The 24,433-nt window shown below is 37.4% G+C and overlaps 1 protein-coding gene across 1 annotated transcript in view; it reads right to left on the bottom strand.

Annotated features, from left to right (window-relative positions):
- The window catches only part of D2hgdh (D-2-hydroxyglutaric acid dehydrogenase), a 141,697-nt gene extending 117,661 nt beyond the window's left edge, over positions 1-24,036 (bottom strand). Inside the window, exons 1-3 of the mRNA XM_090382989.1 lie at positions 24,007-24,036; positions 7,423-7,670; positions 2,112-2,309 (exon numbers count right to left, since the gene is read on the bottom strand). Of these exons, the coding sequence (XP_090239115.1) occupies positions 2,112-2,309; positions 7,423-7,670; positions 24,007-24,020 (460 nt within the window). The 5' untranslated portion in view covers positions 24,021-24,036. The remainder of the gene's footprint in view (positions 1-2,111; positions 2,310-7,422; positions 7,671-24,006) is intronic.
- Between the last annotated feature and the right edge of the window lie 397 nt (positions 24,037-24,433).

The following is a 24,433-nucleotide window of genomic DNA, read 5'->3' as shown; positions in this document are numbered from 1 at the left end:
CCACAGAGTGCTAGTTATTTGTAAATAGGTATAGTATTTCAGGACTTGCACATGGAGGTTATACCAAGGGTTACTAAAGTCCCACATCGTGAAGGTCCAAGCAGATGGTTTGGCTGGCACGGACTGACCAGACTTTGCCAAAATTAGGGCCACTTGACTTGAGTCACCCAAATATCAGTTCCATCAGCATTTTAGAGACTCTTGTATAGCAAGCACACAGCTTGGCATAAGTGAATATCTGTGACACTCTCAAGAACCACTGTGGAAGTAGTCTGGATAGATTTACAGAAGACTTGATGCTCTATAAAGACTTCGTGCTTGATTCCATTTTTCCGAAACTAATGAAATGCACATTTACACTAAATTACAAAAACTGGTTTTTCATAAACTAAGAATAAGTAATCTTACTTATAGAGTAATTTAATTACAGATAACAAGGTGTTTATATCTTTGTTTTAATTCACTTTCCTTAGGTTCTTTTGAACTCCATAAGAAGACTGGTAAGGATGTCCAGTAGAATCACTGAGATGTAAAGGCGCCTCTGTAGCCAGGTGGGAAGGAGCAGCAGTGCGTAGCACACACTTCTTGATTAGACCGGGGTTCGAGCCCGTCACCACCAAATACGGAGGATGCGGAAAGGTCAAGGGAATGACCACCGCATATTCCCGGAGCAATATGGCCTTAGTTGCTAATGCTCCTAAAAACCAAATAACAAACAACAAACAAACTGAGATGTAATTATAATTCAGCTGCAAATACGATTATTGTTTCAAGTATAATCCAGTGTAAGTATGCAGTTCTTTAAAAAAACTGATATTTTTTCATTCAAGTATTAAAGAATTCTAGTTTTAACAGATTGAACAATTTTTTCTAACTTTATTCCAAATTTTGGTATTTGTTTAAAGTTTTAAATTGGATTTTTATAGTAGCATCTGATATATTTTGCTTATGCTTGGGTGCTTGGAAAAAGATCACTTGTGGTAGGATTTCTGCAAAATAAATTCCAACTTTTTTATTTTTTTTTTTTGCTTGACATTTCGCATACCACTAGAATTTTGGCTAATAGGGCTAATCCTATTGTTGCATAGAGTATTTTTTTTTTCTTTTTTTTTTGTTGCATACTCTGCAGTGGCATAATGTGATTTTGTTAGTGTTTTTAAGTCTGACACTGCTAGGTTTTGTATTTTTGCTTGTTAGTTCCTTCAAGTTTCTATTTATTTTTCAGATAGAGATTCTGCTTATTAAGGTATTGATTACTGAAATAATTATTATTTAGTAGATCACAGGTTGTTTTGGTCTAATGACAGAGATCAATTTCCATTCAAGTGTCTGTGGGGAGATAAATATAAGTAGATGATCCATAATTAAGAATGAATTAAGTTGTTTTCTAATAGTTTTGTTTTACTACTAGCCATTCATTTACTACAACTGATTTTTCTATTACTCTTTCTACCTTCAGTCTATGTGTTTCTTATTCTTCTTCTGAGAGAAGATCATATCTAAGCGATTTGATATGTAGATAGATGGCTTTTGCAAAAGTGTATGCAAGAGTCTGACATAATTTATTTACACTTTTAATAAGACTCCTGACATCACAATCTCATATCAGTGACTTTTGTATTAATTAAAGCAATGTAGCATTCTAGCATAGTTTTATCCAATGTAAATCGCTATTTCTAAAGATATGTTAGGTACTACTATAAAAAATGGCTACATATCAGAAGATTAATATTGGTTATGAATGGCTATTGCTCCAAACTAATTAGTATCATTATTTGGATCCCAGAGTTCATATTATGTAGTTGATATTTATTAACCACAATTACATAGGTATTACAGGTTTGATATCTGTGATAGCAAGGCTAACAACAATAACCATGGCATGTTAGTTGAACACGACCAAGATAAAGTATTCAGATGGTATGAAAAATAGCAGTTAAAATAAAATTTTAAATGAAAAGTTCTATATGAGAGTAACAGTAATCCTCGGACTATCTTATTACCTAAGAAGCAATATAATCAAGTATTCAAAGTTGTAAAAGAATTAGGAGCACCGATACAACTTCAGAGAGTTCTCCCATCAGTGCAGACAAATTTTTAAACTTGCATACCTGTTAGAGTATCCAAATGTTCAATGGTATTCATCAAACTCAGCGAAATTATGATTTCATCAAATACAGGTACACTGCCACCAACCAGACCAGTATTACCTCCCTGTGGACATACTGCTAATTTTTCTAGGTTACAGTATCTAAGAATTTGAGACAATTCTTCTGTGCATTTTGGTCTGAGTACAATAGAACTCTTACCTGAAAAAAAAATCATTCTGATTAGGCATGAATATATTTTATAAAAATATGATATTAAACAATACTAGGATTACTTAAAACTCTTTTTTATTAAAAAAAATTATGAATAAAATGGAAAAGAAATATAAACAGGATTCCATTCTTTTTAAAATTAATATTTCAATAGAGAGCATTCAAAGAACACTATTTGTACGAGGAGCAGTACGAAAGTAATGCCTCCTACTTTTTTCCTCAGAAAATTTTAATTCCTACAACTATGCCTTTTACGTCAATTAATGCTCAATCATTAATAAATACACTGCTATTTATTCCAAAGCCACCATCATTTTCTATGCACTTCTGCCATCTCTGAGTCAGACGCTGTATTCAGAGATAGCAGAAGTCCATAGAAAATGGTGAGATGGAAAGTGCAAGATCCAAGCTATAAGAGGGGGTGAGAAAGAACAGTGCACCCCAGTTTTACAATGGCCTCCATTGTACACAGACTGGTCACATGTAATTGGATTCATACGTTGTCATGGAGAAGAAGAAGAACTTCATTAAGGATTTTGCCCGGTTGAACTCTACAGATGCAGGCTCTCAACTTTTTCAACATTTCCACATATCGATCTCAGTTGATTGCAGTGCCTTGCTCCAAGAAGTCCACAAGCAAGGCCCCATCTTTGTCCCAAAACACTGTTACAAACATAAGGCCATATTTTGAACTTCTTCTTATGGAGTGAATTTTGATGGTGCCACTCCATTGACCCAGGTTTTGTCACCTGTAATTATGCAGGAAAGAACAACCTCTCCTTCACCCTTGTAGTGCTGAAGAAGTTCCATACAGATGATTTTGGGCTTCTTTGTGCTCATGTGTCAGCATTTTTGGGACCAACCGGACACAAACCTTGTTATAGCCTAGTTCCTCTATGATGATTATCACAGCAGGTTTCCCTATACCTAAAGCATCGCACAATTCACGCGTCGAATTGCGATGCAGTGGTCCTCCGTGATCAATGCATTGATCTGGCTCTCGTTGTCTGTTTTCACTGATATTACTGTCCAACTGCTTCGGGGCTTGGTAACAATGTCACTTTCCCCATTCTTAAAGTTACCCAATGTCAAACTGTACTCACATCTACAGCATTGTCACCATAAATATTTTTGAGATGCGTATGTATTTTTATAGGCATCATTTCTTCCTTGGTAAAAAATTCAATCACCATTCTTTGCTTGATACGTATATCTGTAACATCCATCATCTTGAACTATCCATATGCTGTACTCACAAGACCAATCAGTGCAACACAGTATGGAAACTAGAGATCTAGTCACCACTCAGTGACATGCAAAATGATCTATGGTGCCACATTTGAAAGCAAAAAATTAGAAGGCATTACTTTTTTACTGGTCCTCATAGTATACATACAAATTCCCAAAACTTACAACCTCTGAGGTTGGTGGTTGTCAGTTTTCAGAATTATCCATGTTTCTGAAAATAGACCCAACACAAAACCCTGGGGAGCTCCATTAACATTAGTCCATGAATAGCAGAGGTCATTATAATAACCACTATCTGCTTCTCCTGCCACTCAACCATCCACAGCAGTAATTTCCACTAATACCATAATGGACCAGTGGATATGAATGGTATAATTACTGATGATCCTGTACGGAGTGTCAACAAACAATAAATATTTTGTTTATTATGTGAAAACATGTTTGGGTAGGCAATATTAGAAGTATACCTAATTCTAATTAGGACTTTTTATGATAAACAAGGTAAATCTGGAAGAGAAATTACTGAAGCTAAAAGTAAATCACTTTCAACAATTTCTTTGTATAGCAGATATTCATGTCGAACAGTATCAAAAGTTTTACTGAGATCTAAGTATATGATATCAAAATTATTTTTTCCATCAACCTCCTTTCTGACAACCGCATAGTAGCTAAGTATGATCAGAAAGGAGCTATCCTTTCTGATCAGAAATTATCTCCACTAAACAAATCAATGCTGTGATTGCCATATAACTGCATTCTTTCAAAATGATCCTACACCACATCTTTAAGCACTGACTCCGTTATTTTCTCTCGCAAATAAATAATATCATGCACATTATTTCAAGTATACAGGACTGAAATTACTCACTTCATCCTTTGATCCTTCCCCTTTGGCGCCTCCGTAGCCAGGTGGGAAGGAGCAGCAGTGCGTAGCACACGCTTCTTGATTAGACCGGGGTTCGAGGCCGTCACCACCAAATACAGAGGATGCGGAAAGGTCAGGGAATGACCACCGCATATCCCGGAGCAATGTGGCCTTAGTTGCTAATGCTCCTAAAAACCAAAAAATAACAACCTTCCCCTTTGAAAACAGAAGAGACATTTGCACATCAATAGTCTGTACCAACTTCCTCTGAATCTAAGGATGCTCCCATAATTACTGCTTAAGATTTGCTTACCACCTTTTGCTTGTTTGATTTTGGTTTTATGGTGCAAGGCAACTAAGGCCATGATGCACCAAGACCATGCTTACCACCTTTGCTGCTGCTTTTAATATAACTGGATAGATTTCATGTAAATTCATGATGTAAATTCATGGAACTATGAAGTGCCATGAATTTACATCTATACCACTCGCAAATAAAACTTTCCCATTCATAATGTTTTTTTTAAGATTCAAGCAAGAAGGAATAAGTCCAAATACAACCCTTCTTCTGAGTTTTGGTTTTGGTAAACAGAATATGGAAGCCAAAATCTAGGAATGGTTTATGGTTTGCTCACTTTATACAAATAATTTCCGATGCAGGTGACATTTGTTTATTTTGTATTTAACATGAACCTTTGAAAGTAAAATGCCTGCTCTTTATAACTCAGTGTCTTCACATTTGTTCAAGCATTCATTTTTTTTTTATACAACACTGTTCATCCACTTTCCTCACTGATACCTCACGTGACAATGAATTAATGTTAATATTATTATCATTTTATTAATATTACATTTATTGTGTTTATATGGCAATAACCAAGGCATGTTTAGTTTAATTGAATAAAATCTTTTTTATTAAACTAGGAGGAGGGGGGAGGTTAACTCATTTCCTGTTCCAAGATATTCAATTGAGGTCAGGCAAATTTGGAGGCAATCTAGATGACATATTGCATTATGGTTTTGGAAGATCTCGGTTTCTCACCAGGAAAAAAGCAATGTGGCAGGGTGCACGTGGTCTCCTAAGAGACCACATGCTGCCAGTAAACCTCACCAGTGAGACATTGGTCTACACACACCAGAGATCCTAGTTCTTGCCAGCAAAACATGCTCCATATTAAGCAAGCACCATCATATGCCTGGATAGTGGGTACCATGCCTGATGGGTCCATGAACTTGTGTTGCTTACACCACACACAAAGGCATCTGTTGGCCTGTTTGACCAGGTATTTGGACTCAGCACACGACTTCCAGTCCAATCAGTGCATGACACTACAGCATTCACTGTTGTTGATGATCAGAGGTGAGGAGAGTGTGTCTCTTGGGTCATCTACTGTGGAACCACATAGGTTTCACAGCATGCGGCGAGTTATTTGGGATATTATTCTTGCATTCCCCATATTGTATTGTGATGTCAACTGTCACACAGTGACTTGCTGTTGAGCCTGTACAATGTGACCCTTTGCTCACCAGGAACATCCACCTTGTGTAATCCTTTACAGTTCTGTCAGCAGGAGGTGGTGTGACCCATTCAACACCATTCTTTGTATACCTTAACTACAGTAGGCCATGAGCAACTAACACTGTGCCATTTATAATATAGAAACATCTCATGCACTAGTTCCCACAATCATGTCCTTTTGAAAAACTCCATGATGTTTTTACTATGTCCCACAACTGCTTTATCACTTTGACTTGCATAACCAGATACAAATTACCACTCACTAACATGCAAACCTGTTTAGCTTTTTATACTGTGAGTTATCTGGCATAGTCCATTACAGATGGGGTGGTCACAATTCAGTGATCACTGAGAGCATTTATTATATATTTTTAAACAAAATATTTTTAAAAAATATACAAGTATGTATAAATTTTTAATCAGATAAAAACAGTTCATGGAAATTGTTGGGAGTTTTATTTTCAGGTTGATTTTCAAGATTGTTGTCAATTGCATATAACAAACATACCTCCATATTGACACATTTTTACAGAGAAATTAATCTGTAGTAGACTATTAAACAAGCAAGCAAGCTACACAAATAACATGATTTCACATCATCACCTGTACTTGGGTTTTGGTTTCATGATTTCATGACTATAAATAAGATATTACTGCTTCCTTCATAGTTTACTGAGCAGTATAATAAAATAAAACAATGCAAACTTTCGAAATCAAATAATTGAATTAAAAAGCAGACAGTGGTTCTTAATGCAGATTTTACTATAATACACCATTATGTGAAATGCAAATGATGACTGTTAAAAAGTTCTTAGCAGTCATGATTGGCATTTTATGCAGTGGGGGGGGGGTCAGCTTATACAGCGAATGTGATTAAGCAAAAAAACAGAGGTCAACTTATATGGCTAAAAATACGGTATTTAAAAAGTTTAGTGCATTCACTTATTCTGTAAACTTTGTAACCTAGTTAAAATTACTCTTGTCAATTACAACAAGGTATGAATATCAGCTGACCAATTTAACATCACTTTAGAACAGCTGAGACTAAAGAGAGAAAGGTTAGTGTCAAATTTTACTTTGGTTGTATGGAATTAAATCTGTTTTTGTACGCATCAATAAGTTGTTTTATGAAAGACAATAACTATAGATTTAATCAGACATAAATTTTTCCAGCTGCCTTAGTGTTCTAATGGCGGGCATAAAATCTAACATCAAACTGGTTAACTTGCTCAAGCAATGTATAACCAACCACGTAGCTACAATTTGTAAAAGCAATTCGTGATAAGTTATGAAGTTAACTGAATAAGCAATAAATGCAATCACAGATATGAATTCCAGATTAATATTTCTGGACTGTAAAATGTTTTAAGTAAAATGGGCCAGATTTAAAAGAAATGTGAACTGTAAAATGCCAGATTTTATACATTTTCTTCCATACAGATTTAAAATTATATATAATCAATGTTTACCTCTACAGGTTTTCAACCAATCAGTATTATGAAACTCCAAGTCAAATGGATCGGTTAATATTTGATTGCCACACAATAACCGTTCAAAAAATGCAAGATCAGAAGCATTAGCCTTCTTGAAAGGGCCTCTCTTCAGATGTGGATATCTCACTGAAGTCAATTCTACTTTCCGAGTATATCTGACTGATGTGTGAAATCTATGGCAATCAATAATTGTAGCTTTCCATTTTGGTGTGCTGAACAAACCCCTAGAATTGGTTATTTTAAAATTAATACCATCACCTTTACACAGTTTATTAGTATAAATAAAAATATTAATGCCACTAATATAATACAGTAAACTCTTTAAAATCTGGAACCCTAGGGAATTAAGAGGTGCCAGATTTCAAAATTTTCCATATTTTAGAGAGGTGTACAGTGGTGGAGTAATTTTGGAGAGGCACAATTCAGTAAAGATTAACACTAAAAGCTGAGCTTATTTACATCTGTAAAAGTTTATAGTGACTAAAAGATAGTACCAGTGGTTAAAATAACAGTTCAGGTTGTTAAATTGGAACAAATGACTATAAAAGTCAGGGCAAATGTTGTATGAACATTACTGGATGTGCTTCAAAGGAGAAATACTTTCACAATGGACAAAAATAAAAAATTGAACATTCTTCTTAAGGAATAATTCTTATAATGAGGCAATCTTTAATTGGTTTACATGACATTTTGTAACAAGGTCACTCACTATACTTTCTCTACCAGTGGCGCGTATCCAGGTATCATCGTAAGGGGGAGGGGGGGACATGGAACCCAGGTGTTTGAATGTTTTTTTTTTTTTTTTTTTTTTTAGATAGACCTAGGAACACTTATACATGCACATAAATGTTTTATTGATTATTATCTTTATTTGAATATTAGGAAAGCATGTAAATAATAATACGTATTAATCACAAAAAAATGACAATAATATATTATTTCCAACCATTTGGCAATATAACACACGGAACAAACAAGTTTATTATATATATATATATAAAAAAATTATAAAAGGAAAGAATAATAGAAGTACTTGCAGAGGCAGATTTACAATGAAGCTAACCAAAGCTTAAGCTTCAGGGCAGATCACTAGCATAGGCCCCTTCAAACCTGGGAGGGGGCCCTAGCAATATGTTCCCATTGTCATATATTTTTGTAAGATTTGCAAAAGTAAGATATTTTAACCACAATCAGTTACCATCACTGTTTCTTTCCATTCCAACTTCTCCTCCGTCACACTGTCGTACTGCGTGGTGTTGAAGACATGGGCACCAACAGGATATTTTGCAAGGTGGCGCATGTGGGAATAAATTTTTTGTTTACCAAATTTTCGAATACATGGAATATTTTAATTAAGTCAAGTTTGGCTGATTTATGTGTACAGGTGAGCCAACGTTTCGTGATCGGTGGGCAAAAGTACTAGTATTTTGAAAGAAGAATTTGTATTGTTTTAATGTTTCAATAAATTAATGAAAATATTAAAAATTGTGTATTACTTCGAAATCCAAAGGTGGTGCATTGCACCACCTTTCACCATGCTGCCAGCGTCCATCAGCTTTAAGAAAAATACAAAGAAATTTTGCATTCTTTTTCTTAAAGAGGGCCCCAAAAACTGTATAAGTTTCAGGCCCCACAAAACCTCCATCCCCCTATGAAAAATGCTATGCTTCTTTCTGCCGTTGCATATTCTGTATCGCCAATTTTCTTGAATGGCAATACTCTCTGATGCTGAAAACTAATTACAAGAAGGTCTTTGACCTTCTTGTAATTTTTTTCTCTGATCTGTAAATGATCCAACAATGAATTTTCAATAAAAAAAAAAAAAAAAATTACTGACATCAGAGTAATAAAATTACACATCGTTCTGTCAAATTGTAACAAAATGCAAAGAATAGTAAAAAATAATAAATAAAATGATATCTAGAGCAATGGGTAACGTACATTAGTATCACAAACTGTACAATGTTTGATGATCGCCGACATCATGGACCATTCAAAATTTGTGAATTGTCCATCATGTAAACTTATGAAAATTGGAATAATAAATTCACTTACATGAAGGCTGCCATATCCTAGTGATCAGGCGTGAGGGTGCATAAGTATACATACCTCGAATGTCCAGGATTCAACCCTGTGACCATGGGCACCGACAGCATGGTGCAAGTGCACCACATTTCGATTTCGAAGTAATATACAATTTTTAATATTTTCATATGTCCATCATGTAAACTTATGAAAATTGGAATAATAAATTCACTTACATGAAGGCTGACATAGCCGAGTGATCAGGCGTGAGGGTGCATAATGTACCTTGAATGACCAGGGTTCAACCCTGTGACCATGGGCACCGGCAGCATGGTGCAAGTGCACCACATTTGGATTTTGAAGTAATATACAATTTTTAATATTTTGATTAATTTATTGAAGCATTAAACCAATCACGAAACGTTGGCTCAGCTATACACGTAAATGTCAAACTTGATTTAATTAAAATATTGCATGTATTCGAAAATTTGGGGAACAAAAAATTTATTCCCACATGGGCACCACCCACCACCTTGCAAAATATTCAGCCGGCACGCATGCCTGTGACTGTTAAGTACTGTGCCATTTCTTGTATTCTCCATATCTTGTGAATTCCTCTGACTATGTGGTCACCTGGAGCATAAACAGAAAATTCATTCATAAAATCACTTATTACAGAATCAATACAAAGTTGGCATTGATTTACATTGCGCACATAAAGCAAATCAATGCACACTACTTTATTCAGAGGTATGCATTCAAAAAATACTGACACCAGAGTAACAAAATTACAGATCATTCTGTCAATTTGTAATAAAATGCAAATAGTAAAAAAATAATAAATCTACAGCAATGAGTAACATATATTAGTATCAAAATTGGATAATGTTTGACATTTGCCAACACAGATCATTCAAAATTTGTGAATGGTCCATCATGTAAACTAATAAAAACTGGAATAATAAATTTACTTATATTTTTCAGCCTTTCTATCACAGGTTAGAAAGAATGGTTGTAATGGTTAATGAGCAAATTTTTTTTTGTGCAAATCACTACACTCTTGAAAATTTTTTATAAGCGACAAAGTCCAGTCTTGTTGACTGTATAGAAAGAAAGCAATAGACAAGGGTAGAATGTTGTTGTGAAAATGGCAAACGACCTCAAATCTATAAATTTAATGAAACTGCATGCTTTGGAATGATGGATAGACAACTTGTGTGATCGAGACCTGCTAATTTTGGGGTGACTGAAGTAGATATTCTACTCGTCCTTGTCATTGTTTAATCCATTCGCTGAACACCACAGGATAAATGTTAATTACACAAAGGGTTCCTCCCAATGCACCAATAACTTACAGAACGTCAGACATACACAAGGATCAAAGGATCGTCAATTTAGATGTGTCACTAGTTAGCACAGTAATAACTCATTTGTAGTCCTTGCAGTTTTTCGTTTCAGATAAACAAAAAAAAAGCCAAATCTAAAGCACTAAAATGACAACACTGGCCATAGCTAGACTGTTATGTGACAAATTTGTGTATTGTTAAATAAAATATATTGCTCTCCAACAACAATCAGTGTACCCACACACACAAAAATGTAAAATAAATTCAATACTAGAATAAAATCAGATGTGATGTATATCTATATTTGGCACTGGTTTTGCTGAATATTTCACAACTATCTTTTATTTGCTACTATTTCTATAAGTGTGGCGCAGTCAAAACAATACTCGGACGGCCAGTCGCTGTGTTGATAAAAACGTGTTACATTTTATTTTAAAAAATTTGCTTGTTGATTAACGAAATTCATTAATTCTCTTGAGAAATTAATCTGTCTTCCAAATTTCATTGGCCCCTTTCATGCTCAGGCCCAAATGCAGCTGCATTGGCACAGTTATGCCACTGAACAAAATCAGTGGTTTTTCTGGAGATTGCCTTTCAGTTATAGCTATTTGTACACTGAAAATCCCTTGAGAGAATAGAGAAGCAAAAGACCTCCTGCATGCTTTATTTAATTTCGAATTTTTGGTTAAAGGAGGGCTGTCTGCCCCTGCTAGCTAAAGGCAAATTTCTGCACATCCATTCTACAACTGTCTTTCCTCAATTTGAATTTATGCCCCCTCAGGTTCATAGAGCAAGAAGTAGAATCCAATTAGCATTGAACTTGCTTAAACCATTCAGGCCTCATACACCTCAATCAGATCACCTCGCAGGTACCTAGTCTCCAGCCACTGCAATTTGAAGAACTTAAACCTATCTTGGTAACAGGATCCCTTCATTCTGCTCACCAATCTTGTTGCCCATCTCTGTACTCGCTGTAGCAACCTTCCTAAAATGAGACCTCCAGAGCTGAATACAATACTCAAGGTATGGCCTGAACATTTCTTATACAAAGGAATAATCACCTCCTTTTCCCTACTAGCAAAATTCCTGTATCATTCGCAATACTCCATGACCTTCTCTGGCAGCCTGTCTGCATTGTTCAGAAAACTTCATATCTGACTGCACAAATATCACCAGGTCTTTTTCATCCTCTTCTACCCTGAGCGCAGTACCGCACAGTTGGTTCGTTACCCTGGGATTACTTCTACTCATATACAGTGCTTTGCATTTGTCAATGTTAAACTTCCATTGCCACTTCTCAGCCCATCTGCCCAACTTTTCTAGATCCTGTTGCAGTGGAACACTGCCATTACTGTCATTAAGGACCCTGCCAATCTTTGTATCATCTGCATACTTGGACACTAAGCCTGATATACCTTCATCAATATCATTGATAAATATACAAAACAACAGCAGGCCCTAAACCGAACCTTGGGAGACTCCACTAATAACATTAGTCCATGAAGAGCAGCATCCATTGATTACCACTCTCTGTAGTCTCCCATTCAACCACCCTTTTATCCATTGTAGCAACTTTCCATTAATACCATATTGCTCCAATTTGTATAGTAGTATTCCATGTGCAACAGTATCAAAAGCTTTCCTGAAATCCAAGTATATGATATCAAAATTATTTTTTGCAACCAGTTCCTGTGTAAGCACATAGTATCCAATCAAATTTCTCAGGCAAGACTTTCCCTTAACAAACCCATGCTCTGTCTGAACTATAACTGTTGTCTTGTCTTTTGATCCTGCAATGCTTCTTTAACCAGTGACTCCATTATTTTTCCTAGAACAGAAGTTAAACTAACAGGTCTGTAATTACTCGTATCACCTTTTGATCCCCCTTTGTGAATTGGGGATACATTTGCACATCTCCAGTCCATGGGTACTTCCCCTGAGTCCAAGGATGCTCTCATAATTATGGCTAAGGGTTTGCTTACTTTCTTTGCTGCCTCCTTTAATATAACTGGATAGATCCCATCCACCCCAGGTGCCTTTCCTCTGTTTAACTTCAACAATTTCTCCTTTACTTTGCTCTTAGTTATTACAAAATCCTGAAGCTCCCTGTTAGAGTTTATTAAGCTTATGTCCTTCCCTTTCCTAAAGAATTCCTCATGTGCGAATGTAGATGCAAAATACTCATTCAGTTTGTTAGCTCTCTGAGCAGGCCATCAACAGTTGAATCATCGATATCAAGTGGACCAATCTGATTCATCCCCTTCCTTCTAGAGTTTATATAAGTAAAGAAGTACTTGCTGTTTTTCTTAGCATTCTTTGCGAAAGATTTCTAGTAATCTGCCTTCACCTGCCTAATCTCCTTTGTGGCTTGATTACAGACTAGCTTATATCTGCCATAGGTATCTGTGTTGCCTGATAATTTATATGCATCCAATGCATTTTTATTCTCTTCCGAGAGTCTAATTAGTTCATCTGACATCCATTTAAGCCTAAGCCTTAAACAATATTTCTTAATTGGTATAAAAAGCCTAGTAGCTTCTACAATTAATTCCTTGAATGCTTTCCATTTAGAATTTGCTGTGGTAACATCATCAGTTGGTCCCGCAGTACAGAATTTAAAAACTGAGGCCACTGTAGTCCATATATTTCTGCAGTTATGAGTTCTGTTGGATATCTTGGTGTAGAATAGCAATGGTAAACCACCTGCATGTGTACCATAAGTAGCATGCAGCCACCCATAAATAGTTTATATTAAGAAAAAAAAACAAAAAAAAACAAAACATTTTTTTACTTTAACACAAATTTATTTTACAATCCATCAGCCACATCTCATAGTGATAACTGCTAAGTGTAATCATCCGTAGAATTATACAGAAACAAAGTTTTCATTAGAAAGTTTAATTTACTGTTATCTTTTTTAAAATAACAATAAAGACTACTTCATTTTAATCAGTTTTATTTTTTGTGACACACAAAAATTGGTATATTTTTGCTTCAGCTTAGTTTTGCCACAAAAGGTAGAAAGATTCACTATTTTTATTAGCCATGTGGTGCAAGAAAGCTTGAAGCTTACGCTGCATCAGCGAAAAAAAAAAATCTCAATTACCCTGAGAGAGAGAGAGAGAGAGAAGTAGAAAGGAATAAACAAGAAAGAGAAGAATGATGATATCCAGCTCAAAATCCTGGGTGTGCCAAGTCCATACTCACCAAATGGGAGCTCCTGCTCAATGTGTTGTTTCCTATTTGTTTACAAGATAAAGAGGGAGCTGCTTAATTGGTAACATGTCTGGAATGGCATTAAGACAATACAGGAAGAAACTACAGCTTTCTACACTGTTTCTTTGTACTGTTATTTACTTTTCTAGATCCTTTTGCAGCAGTGTACTATCATTAGTGTCAGTACACAACCCTGCCAACCTTTGTATCGTCTGCAAACTTGAACATTAAGCCTGATATACCATCGTCAATATTATTAATAAATACAGAAAACAACAATAGATACAATGCTGAATCCTGGGAGAGTCCACTAATAACATTACTCCATGAAGAACAGTGTCCACTGATTACCACTCTCTGTACTCTCGCACTCAAACATCCCTTTATCCATAGCAACAATTTGCCTCCAATGCCACACTGCTCCAATTTGTGCAGCAGTCTTAAATGTGCAACAGTATCAAAAGCCTTTCTAAGATTTAAATATATGATAGCAAAATTATTCTTTGCATTCAGTTCCTTTGTGATCACATCATAGTATCCACTCAAACTGGTCAGACAAGACTTCTCCTTAAAAAACCCCATACTGTGCCCGATCTATAACTGAAGTCTTGTCTAGATGATCCTGCAATGCTTCTTTAACCAGTGCCTCCATTAATTTCCCTGGAACGGAAGTTAAACTAACAGGTCAGTAATTAACTGTCTCCCCCTTTGATCCTCCTTTGTGGATTGGGGTCACATTTGCACATTTCCAGTCCATGGGTACCTCTCTGAGTCCAAGAAAGCTCTCATAATTATGGCTAAGGGTTTGCTTACTTCCTTTGCTGCCTCCTTTAATATGACTGGATAGATTCCACCCACACCAGGTGCCTTTCTTATGTTTATCTTCAACAATTTCTCCTCCATTTTACTCTCAGTTATTACAAGATTATCTAGCTTACTGCCAGAGTTTAAGACACCTCTGTATTCCCCTCCATGAATAACTCCTCATGTGTGAATGTAGATGGAAAATAATCATTTAGTTTGTTAGCTACCTGAGCAGGATCATCAACAGTTGAACCATTAATATCAAGTGGACCAATCTCGTTCATCCCCTTTCTTCTAGAGTTTAGATAAGTAAAGAACTCTTTGCTGTTTTTCTTTACATCCTTTGCCAAAGATTTCTCATAATGTGCCTTTGCCTTCCTAACCTCCTTTGTGACTTGGATACAGACCAGCTTATATCTATCATAGGCTTCTGTGTCACCTGTTAATTCATATATATCCCATGCATTTTTCTTCTCTGCCACATGTCTAATTAGTTCATCTGACACCCATTTAGGCCTAAATCTTGAAAAACATTTCTTAATTGGTACGAAAAGCCTAGTAGCTTCCAAGATTATTTCTTTGAATGCTTCCCATTTTGAATTTGCTGTTGATAACATCATCAGTTGGTCCCACCGTATAGAATTTAAATAAGACTACCACAAAACCCTTCCCTTTACCCCTGATGATAGTTACCTCTTTGAGTAAATCCCACTTCAGCACACTGTGCTGAAGTGGGATCACTACCACCTAGTGGTTCCTTTATCTGCAGATTCTTAATGCATGAAGAATCTCTACTGATAATCAGATCAAGAGTATTACTCCCTCTAGTTGCCTCCTGAACATGCTGCTGTAGAAAACAAGCATCCAATAAATCTACAAAAGCCTTGATAGTGTATGAGCGACCAACCCACAAATTCCAATCAATATCTGTAAAAATAAAATCCCCCATTATAAGACATTGATTTACTGGCCCACTCTATTTCTCTGCACAATTGCTCATTATACTCATCAGGTCTATAACACACACCTACTCTCATTTTTCCTTTCCCAGTGCTTATGTTACACCAAACAGACTCAACATTGCATTGTCCACCAACATCAATTAGATGTTGATGTTGGTGGACAATGAACTTTTATTGTGTAATAACTACTATCACATAACATAATAGTGCAGTGTTATTATTAGAAATGTGTTTCTCTGAGTTTAGGGTGGATTTTTCATTTAATATTAAACTAAGATCCTCAAACTACAGAAGCAAAGCAAAGAGCTTAGAGTAGTGGAAGGCCTTTCCACAAGACAAACAGCAGTTCATCTACAAATCAGAGCTTTATAGTATGCACTATTAGGGGTAGAATTTTTTTCAGCCTGGACTGTACTTGTTAACAGGAGAGACTGCTTCTACAGGGATGGGATACACTTAAATAGAAAGGGTGCAAGAATATTTGTGATGCTATCGAGGCAGTGTTAGGTGGGTCGGAAAACTGCTAGCTTGGGGGGAGACAAAGACGAATAGATTAACAGTAGCCACTGGCAGAGGTGAAAGAGATTCTTGCACTGCTTCTATTGGAATGAGCAGAAGCCTGAAAAACAAGATGAAGGATATTTCAGAGACTGCTGGGAGTCATTGTGGTACAAGTAAACACATGGGTTGTGTTGGGGTAGCTAAGAATAGAAATAGGTGCATGTACACTTGCGTGTACACCAATGCTAGAAGTTTAGTAAATAAATTTGATGAATTTGAGGTATTGCTCAAAACATCAAAGGCAGATATTGTTGGGATATCCGAGACGTGGTGTCACACAGATATAAGGAATGCAGAACTGGAATTTGGGGAGTACAACGTCTACAGAATGGATAGATTGGATAGGAAGGGAGGAGGGGTTATGCTATTAGTTAAGAAATACATAAAATCCAAGGAAGTGAAGCAAGTGGACATCGCTCGACAGTGCAGTGTTGAGTCAGTTTGGTGTGACATAAGCATTGGGAGATCAAAATTGAGAGTAGGAGTGTGCTATAGGCCTAATGACTCTGATGAGTATAATAAGGAACTGTACAGGGAAATAGAGTGGGCCAGTAAATCAGAGAGTCTTATAATGGGAGATTTTAATTTCCCAGATATTGACTGGAATTTGGGGGCTGGTCACTCACACACTAGCAAGGCTTTTGTGAATTTATTGGATGATTGTTTTCTACATCAGCATGTTCGGTCGGCAACTAGAGGGAGGAATACTCTTGATTTGATTATCAGCAGTGATTCTTCATGCATTAAGAATCTGCAGATAAATGAACCACTAGATGGCAGTGATCACAGTGTGCTGAAGTGGGATTTACTCAGAGGTAACTACAATTAGGGGTAAAGGGAAGGGTTATTTCTTTTGTAAAGGCGACTACGATGGACTGAGACAGTATTTAAATTCTATACAGTGGGACCAACTGATGATGTTACCAACAGCAAATTCAAAATGGGAAGCATTCAAAGAACTTATCTTGGAAGCTACTAGGCTTTACATACCAACTAAGAAATATTGTTCAAGGTTTAGGCCTAAATGGATGTCAGATGAACTAATGAGACATATGGCAGAGAAGAAAAATGCATGGGATAAATACAAATTAACACCTGACACAGAAGCCTATGATGATACAAGTTGATCTGTAACCAAGTTACAAAGGAGGTTAGGCAGGCGAAGGCAGATTACGAGAAATCTTTGGCAAGGGATGCAAAGAAAAACAGCAAAGAGTTCTTTATTTATGTAAACTCTAGAAGGAAAGGGATGAATCAGATTGGCCCACTTGTTATCGATGGGTCAACTGTTGATGATCCTGCTCAGGTAGCTAACAAACTAAATGAATATTTTGCATTGACATTCACACATGAGGAGTTATTTAGCGAGGGGAATGCCAGAGGTGTATTCAACTCTAGCAGTAAGCTAGAGAATCTTGTAATAACTGAGAGTAAAGTGGAGGAGAAATTGTTGAAGATAAACACAAACACAAGAAAGGCACCCGGGGTGGATGGGATCCATCCAGTTATATTAAAGGAGGCAGCAGAGGAAGTTAGCAAACCCTTAGCCATAATTATGAGAGCTTCCTTGGACTCAGGGGAGGTATCCACAGACTGGAGATGTGCAAATGTGACCCCAATTCACAAAGGAGGATCAAAGGCTGACACAAAAGTAATTATAGACCTGTGAGTTTAACTTCTGTTCCAGGAAAATTAATGGAGGCACTAGTTAAAGAAACACTGCAGGATCATTTAGACAAGACTTCAGTTATAGCTCGGACCCAGCATGGTTTTGTTAAGGGGAAGTCTTGCCTGACCAATTTAATTGGATACTATGATGCAGTCACAAAGGAGCTGGATGCAGGGAATAACTTTGATATTATATACTTGGATCTTAGAAATGATTTTGATACTGTTGCACATGGAAGACTGCTACACAAATTGGAGCAGTGTGACATTGGAGGCAAATTGCTGCTGTGGATAAAGAGGTGGCTGAGGGGGAGAAGACAGACAGTGGTAATCAATGGACACTGCTCGTCGTGGACTAATGTTATTAGTGGAGTCCCTCAGGGCTCAGTGTTGGGTCCATTATTGTTTTCTGTATTTATAAATGATATTGATGATGGTATATCAAGCTTAATGTCGAAGTTTGCAGACGATACAAAGGTAGGCAGGGTTGTCAAGGACACTACTGACACTATGCTGCTGCTGCTGCAACAGGATCTGGAAAGGTTGAGCAGATGGGCTGAGAGGTGGCAAATGAAGTTTAACATTGACAAATGTAAAGTACTACACATGGGAAACAGCAACCCCAGAGCAACGTATCAACTCTGTGGTACTACACTGACAGTGGTAGAGAATGAAAGGGACCTGGGGGTGGTTGTGCAGGCAGATATGAAGTTCTCTGAGCAGTGCAGAAGGGCTGCAAGAGTAGCTCATGGTGTATTGTCAATGATATATAGGAATTTTTCTAGCAGGGATAAGGAGGTGATCATTCCCTTGTATAAGGCAATGGTCAGGCCACACCTAGAGTACTGTATACAGGTCTGGAGGCCTCATTTCAAGAAGGATGTAGAGCTGCTGGAACGAGTACAGAGAAGGGCAACAAGATTAGTGAATGGAACAAAGGGGTGCTCTTACGAAGAAAGGCTTAAGTTTTGCAAATTACAGTGTCTGGAGACTAGGCACCTGCGTGGTGATCTGATAGAGGTGTATAAAGCCTTGAATGGTTTGAGCATGCTCAATGCTGATGGGATTCTTCCTCTCACTCAGAATAATCACCTGAGAGGGCATAAATTCAAATTGAGGAAAGACAGATGTAGGATAGACGTGCGGAAATTTGCCTTTAGCCAGCGGGTGGTTGGTTGGTGGAACAGACTTCCATCCCTTGTCATGGAAGTTGATAGCCTAAATAAGTTTAAGGCTCAGCTGGACAGGTATTTTGAACGAACAGAGGGGTGAAGTGGAAGTGGTTTTTTTTTTTGGCTGATGATGCATAAACTTGCTTTCTTGCATCAAATGCCTCTGCTAATGCTAATGCTATTTGCAGAACTATCTGTAGTAGATCATAAAACAAAGCAGACACCTTCATATGTGTTCAATACGAAAAGTGTGAAAAGATTCAGTCTACATTTTAAGTTCAGCATTCTGATAGGCAAATATGAGAGCATGAAGAATAGTGTTATTGCTCTTCAAAGGAATTAAAATGAGGGAGCTATCAACTACTCAGCTGCCCAGCCCTGCCCAATTCAACATTAGTCTACACTCGTACATCATGCAGGAATTTCAAAGGCAGAAGACAATGGTCCCACAGGAAGCAACTATTGTCAATGACTCTAATGTCAGCATAATGGGAAAAGTATTGGAAAAAAAGGGTTGGTAGAATAGGACCACTGTGCATCTGCCAAGGACAAAAATTAATGATGTGGTAAGACAGTTATCTTTTAAAGGCTTTTTTGTTTTTTTTTTTTGATTTGGTAGTTGTTGGCGCATCGGCTTCTGTGGCCATATTGCACCTCCCAAGGTTTTTGCAGCACTTTGATCCAAGCCCGAGGCGGGAATCGAACCCGCGACCTTTGGGTTGCTGGGCAGGTACTTTACCCACTCGGCTAGCCCGGTCGGCTCTTTTAAAGGCACCAAAGGTGTAATCATTGGGCACACTGATACCAATAACATTAATAGCAAGCACCCAAAGGATTTACTTAACAGGTACTGGACAATACTGAGAAAAAGCGGCAGGTCTGGATTATATTTTGAAAGTTTCTGAAAATTTTCCTAACATAATATGAGGGAATATATGATATGAACTTTGTCCAATCAATTTGCCTAGGACATGATTGATAGAAGTTTTCCCCAGCATGGTCTGTACTTCCTAACAGAAGATTGTCACTACAAATATGGAATATACTTCAATAGAAAGGATGCAAGAATTTTTGCTGATACTACTAGGGCAGTCTTAGTTTAGAGTGGGGATACATAGAACAACTGTTTAACAGAACACCTTGGGAATGAGATTATAAGTGCCAGATGCAGCATTTTTATGCTCCTGCACACAGATAAGGTATAACATAAAATTAGATAGCCTAATTCATATCACTGCATTTAAGAATCTATTAACTTAGTGTAACATTGTCAATTAATCAATTAAATTTATTAATCTTATTAATTTTCACTGTTAATCAAATGAATTGTATTAAGAGAAATCATGTCCCAGACTAGAGAAGCAAAGCAACAGGTAGTGGGAATGCTGTGGCTCGGGGGAGAACCGAACGGGGTGATTCTCCAAAGCAACACAGCCTAAAACAATTGCAACTTGTGAAATATTTGCAGACCTTACAGGACAGGACATGATCTAGCCAAGGAGGATGGATGTCTTTGTGCTCAGCTGTCACATGCTCAGCTGCCCCTACTCAATGCCAGAACTCACCCTTGTGCATCAGGCAACACAGCAGCAATCTTCAGGGCAGAATGTGCAAGTCCCACAGAAGCTAGTTATTGTCAGGGAGACAGAAAATATATTGTGCAAAAATGATACGGGGAATAAGACAAGAGTATATCTGCCAGGGGAAAAAGTCGATGACATTGTAGAATAGATATCATCTTATAAGTGCAAAAAGGTGATATTGTTGCACACATTGGGACACTAATAACGTAATGTAGAGCAGGACATCTTAAACATTGACCTGTACTTAACAAGTACAGGTCAAGGATTAAATTTTAAAGTGTCTGCAATTCTGCCCTGACATGACAGGAGGAAGTATATGATGAGAGCCTTGTCAATCAATTTGGTCCTGGAGAGATTGTGCAAGGCTCATGGGATAGAATTTTTCTCAGCATGGTCTGTGCTTGTTAACAGGTGATTGCTTCTATAGGGATGGGATACACTTAAATAGAAAGAGTACAAGAATATTTGCTGATGCTATTGAGGCAGTGTTAGGTGGGTCAGAAGACTGCTAGCTTGGGGGAGGATTCAAAGATTAATAGATCAACATTAGCCACAGGCAGAGGAGGAAAGTGATTCTTGCACTGCTTCTATTGGACTGAGCAGCAGCCTGGATATCAATTTCCCATTATGCTGACATTACAGTCATTGTCAATATTTGCTTCCCGCGGGACCAGTGTCTTCAGCCTTAGGAATTCCTGCATGATGTACGAGTGTAGACTAATGTTGAATTGGGCAGGGCACAGCAGCTGAGTAGTTGATAGCTCCCTCATTTTAATTCCTTTGGTGTGATGGGGATTTCAAGAACAGCTGGGAGTCATTATAGAACAATGCATGGGCTGTGTTGGGATAACACAGCATGTATACTTGCATGTACACGAATGCTAGAAGTATAGTAAATAAATTTAATGAATTTGAGGTGCTGGTCAAGACATCAAAGGTCAATTATTGTTGGGATATCACAGACATGGTGTCACACAGATATAAGGAATGCAGAAATAGAATTTGGGGAGTACAATGTGTACAGAAAGGACACATTGTACTTAAGTACAGCTTAAGGAAGATATTGAGAAGCACACGTGCGCAGCTAAATCTTGTTCAAGCTAAATTAAAGAAAGATATGCTAAATTAAAGAAAGATAAGATATACTAAACTCCTAGCATTGGTGTACACGCAAGTATACATGCACCTGTTTCTATTCTTAGCTATCCTAACACAACCCATGTGTTTACTTGTACCGCAATGACTCCCAGCAGTCTCTGAAATATCCTGCATCTTGTTTTCTAGGATTCTGCTCATTCCAATAGAAGCAGTGCAAGAATCACTTTCACCTCTGCCAGTGGCTACTATTAATCTGTTAGTCCTTGTATCCCCCCCCCAAGCTAGCAGTTTTCCGACCCACCTAACACTGCCTCGATAGCATCAGCAAATATTCTTGTACCCTTTCTATTTAAGTGTATCTCATCCCTGTAGAAGCAGTCTCTCCTGTTAACAAGTACAGACCAGGATGAAAAAAATTCTACCCCTTGAACCTTGCACAATCTTTCCAGGGCCAAATTGATCAACAAGGCTCTCATCATATACTCCCTCCTATCATATCTGGGCAGAATTGCAAACACTTTCAAATTCAACCTTAATTCACGGCTTTTTTTCAACAGCGACCTGTACTTGTTAAGTAATTCTGCCGGTCTCCTACTCTTAATATCATTAGTGCCAATGTGTACAACTATATCACCTTTTGTGCCCTTAAAAGATGATATCCGCTCTACAGCGTCATCAACCTTTGCCCCTGGCAGACATACCCTGGTCCTGTTCCACCTATCCGTTTTACAAAGCATGTTCTCCGTTTCCCTGACAATAGGGTCACCAACAACTACTAGTTCCTGTGGGACCAGCGCATTCTGCCTAGGGGGTTGCCACTGTGTTGCGTGATGACCAAGTGCAAGCTCTGCCCTTGATGTTGGAAGCTTGATAGGCCCCTCAATTTAGATCCTACAAACCTAAGGGGGCCATAAATTGAAATTGAGGAAGGACAGATGTAGAAAAATATGCGGAAATTTGCCTTTAGCCAGCGGGTGGTTAATTGCTGGAACAAACTTCCATCTGTTGTCGTGGAAGTTGATTGGTCAAATAAATTTATGGAGGAACTAGACAAACATTTAGAGGGGATTGTTTTCTAATTTTTTTTTTTTTTTTTTTTTTTTGGCTGATGCTGCATAAGCTCATACACTTGTTTTCTTCCATCACATGCCACTACTACTACACTTCAATTAGATCACCTTGCAGGTGGATGGTCTCCAGATACTGCAATTTGCAGAACCTAAGCTTTTCTTGATAAGAGCATTCCTTTGTTCCCCTCACCAATCTTGTTGCCCTTATCTATACTCATTCTAGCAACTCTACGTCCTTCCTAAAATGAGGTCTCCAGACCTGTCTGCAGTACTCAAGGTGTGGCCTGACCATTGCCTTATACAAACGGATAATCAGCTCCTTATCCCTACTGGCAAAATTCCTGTATATCAATAACAAAATCCCATGACCTGCTCTGGCAGCCTGTTTGCACTACTCAGAAAATTTTATATCTAACTGCACAATTACCGCCACGTGTTTTTCATTCTCCACTACCCTGATTATACTACCACACGGTTGGTAAGTTTCTCTGGGGTTAATGCTACCCATATGCAGTAACTGGCATATGTCAAAGCACAGCACACTAGCAACTTTAGTTGCCATTATAGAAAGGTAACATGCACAGGATAACAGCCAAAACATTACAACGTAACCCAGGGGGCTCAGATCTGGTGAGTATGGGCTTGGCACACCTAGGGTCCTGAGCTGGATATCATTATTCTTTTCTCTCTTGATGATTCCCTTCTACTTTTGACTCTCTCTCTCAGGGTTACTCGGGAACTTTTTTTTTTCCTGGTGCAGCATAAGCCTCAGGCTTCCTTGCATCATATGGATATTAATAATAATAATAAGTATGTACTCAAAGACAGTACTTAATTTGTTGAATTAAAGTTTCACAAATTTGCTTTCACAAAAACCGAACTTTAATGCTGTTTGCATACAGCGGCATCTTTCAGCATTTGAAATATAAGAGTACAAATCCATGCGAAAGTTCAAAAACGTAACACTGTCTCATTTATATAAGCGGCCGAAGCCACTTTTAAATGTGCATACCCCTAATATATTCGTACATATGTTTCAATACATCAAGCATTACCTGAAAATAACCATTGTTATCAAGTAAATAGTACTGTTTCACGCGTACGGGACGTTAAGCATCCTAGAGGGCAGGGAGCTAAAGTCCATTACAAACTCATATATATATATATATATTGGTCGATTGTATTTATACATATATATACATATATTTATATATATATTAGTTGATTTTATTTATACGACCAATATATTTCATTCACGTATAATGACTAATTGTAAATTGCAAGCAACATAGCAAGTTAGCATTAGTAGAGGCATTTGATGCAAGAAAGCAAGCTTATGCAGCATCAGCCAAAAAAAAAAAAAAAAAAACCCACTTCCACTTCACCCCTCTGTTAGTTCAAAATACCTGTCCAGCTGAGCCTTAAAATTATTTAGGCTATCAACCTCCACTACAAGGGATGGAAGTCTGTTCCACCAACCAA

Source organism: Mastigoproctus giganteus, chromosome 10 (assembly GCF_048544385.1).
Source record: "Mastigoproctus giganteus isolate SK-2022 chromosome 10, ASM4854438v1, whole genome shotgun sequence".
Classification (NCBI taxonomy): Eukaryota; Metazoa; Arthropoda; class Arachnida; order Uropygi; family Thelyphonidae; genus Mastigoproctus; species Mastigoproctus giganteus.
Note: the sequence above shows the minus strand (reverse complement) of the source record. Positions and strands in the feature narration are given on the sequence as shown.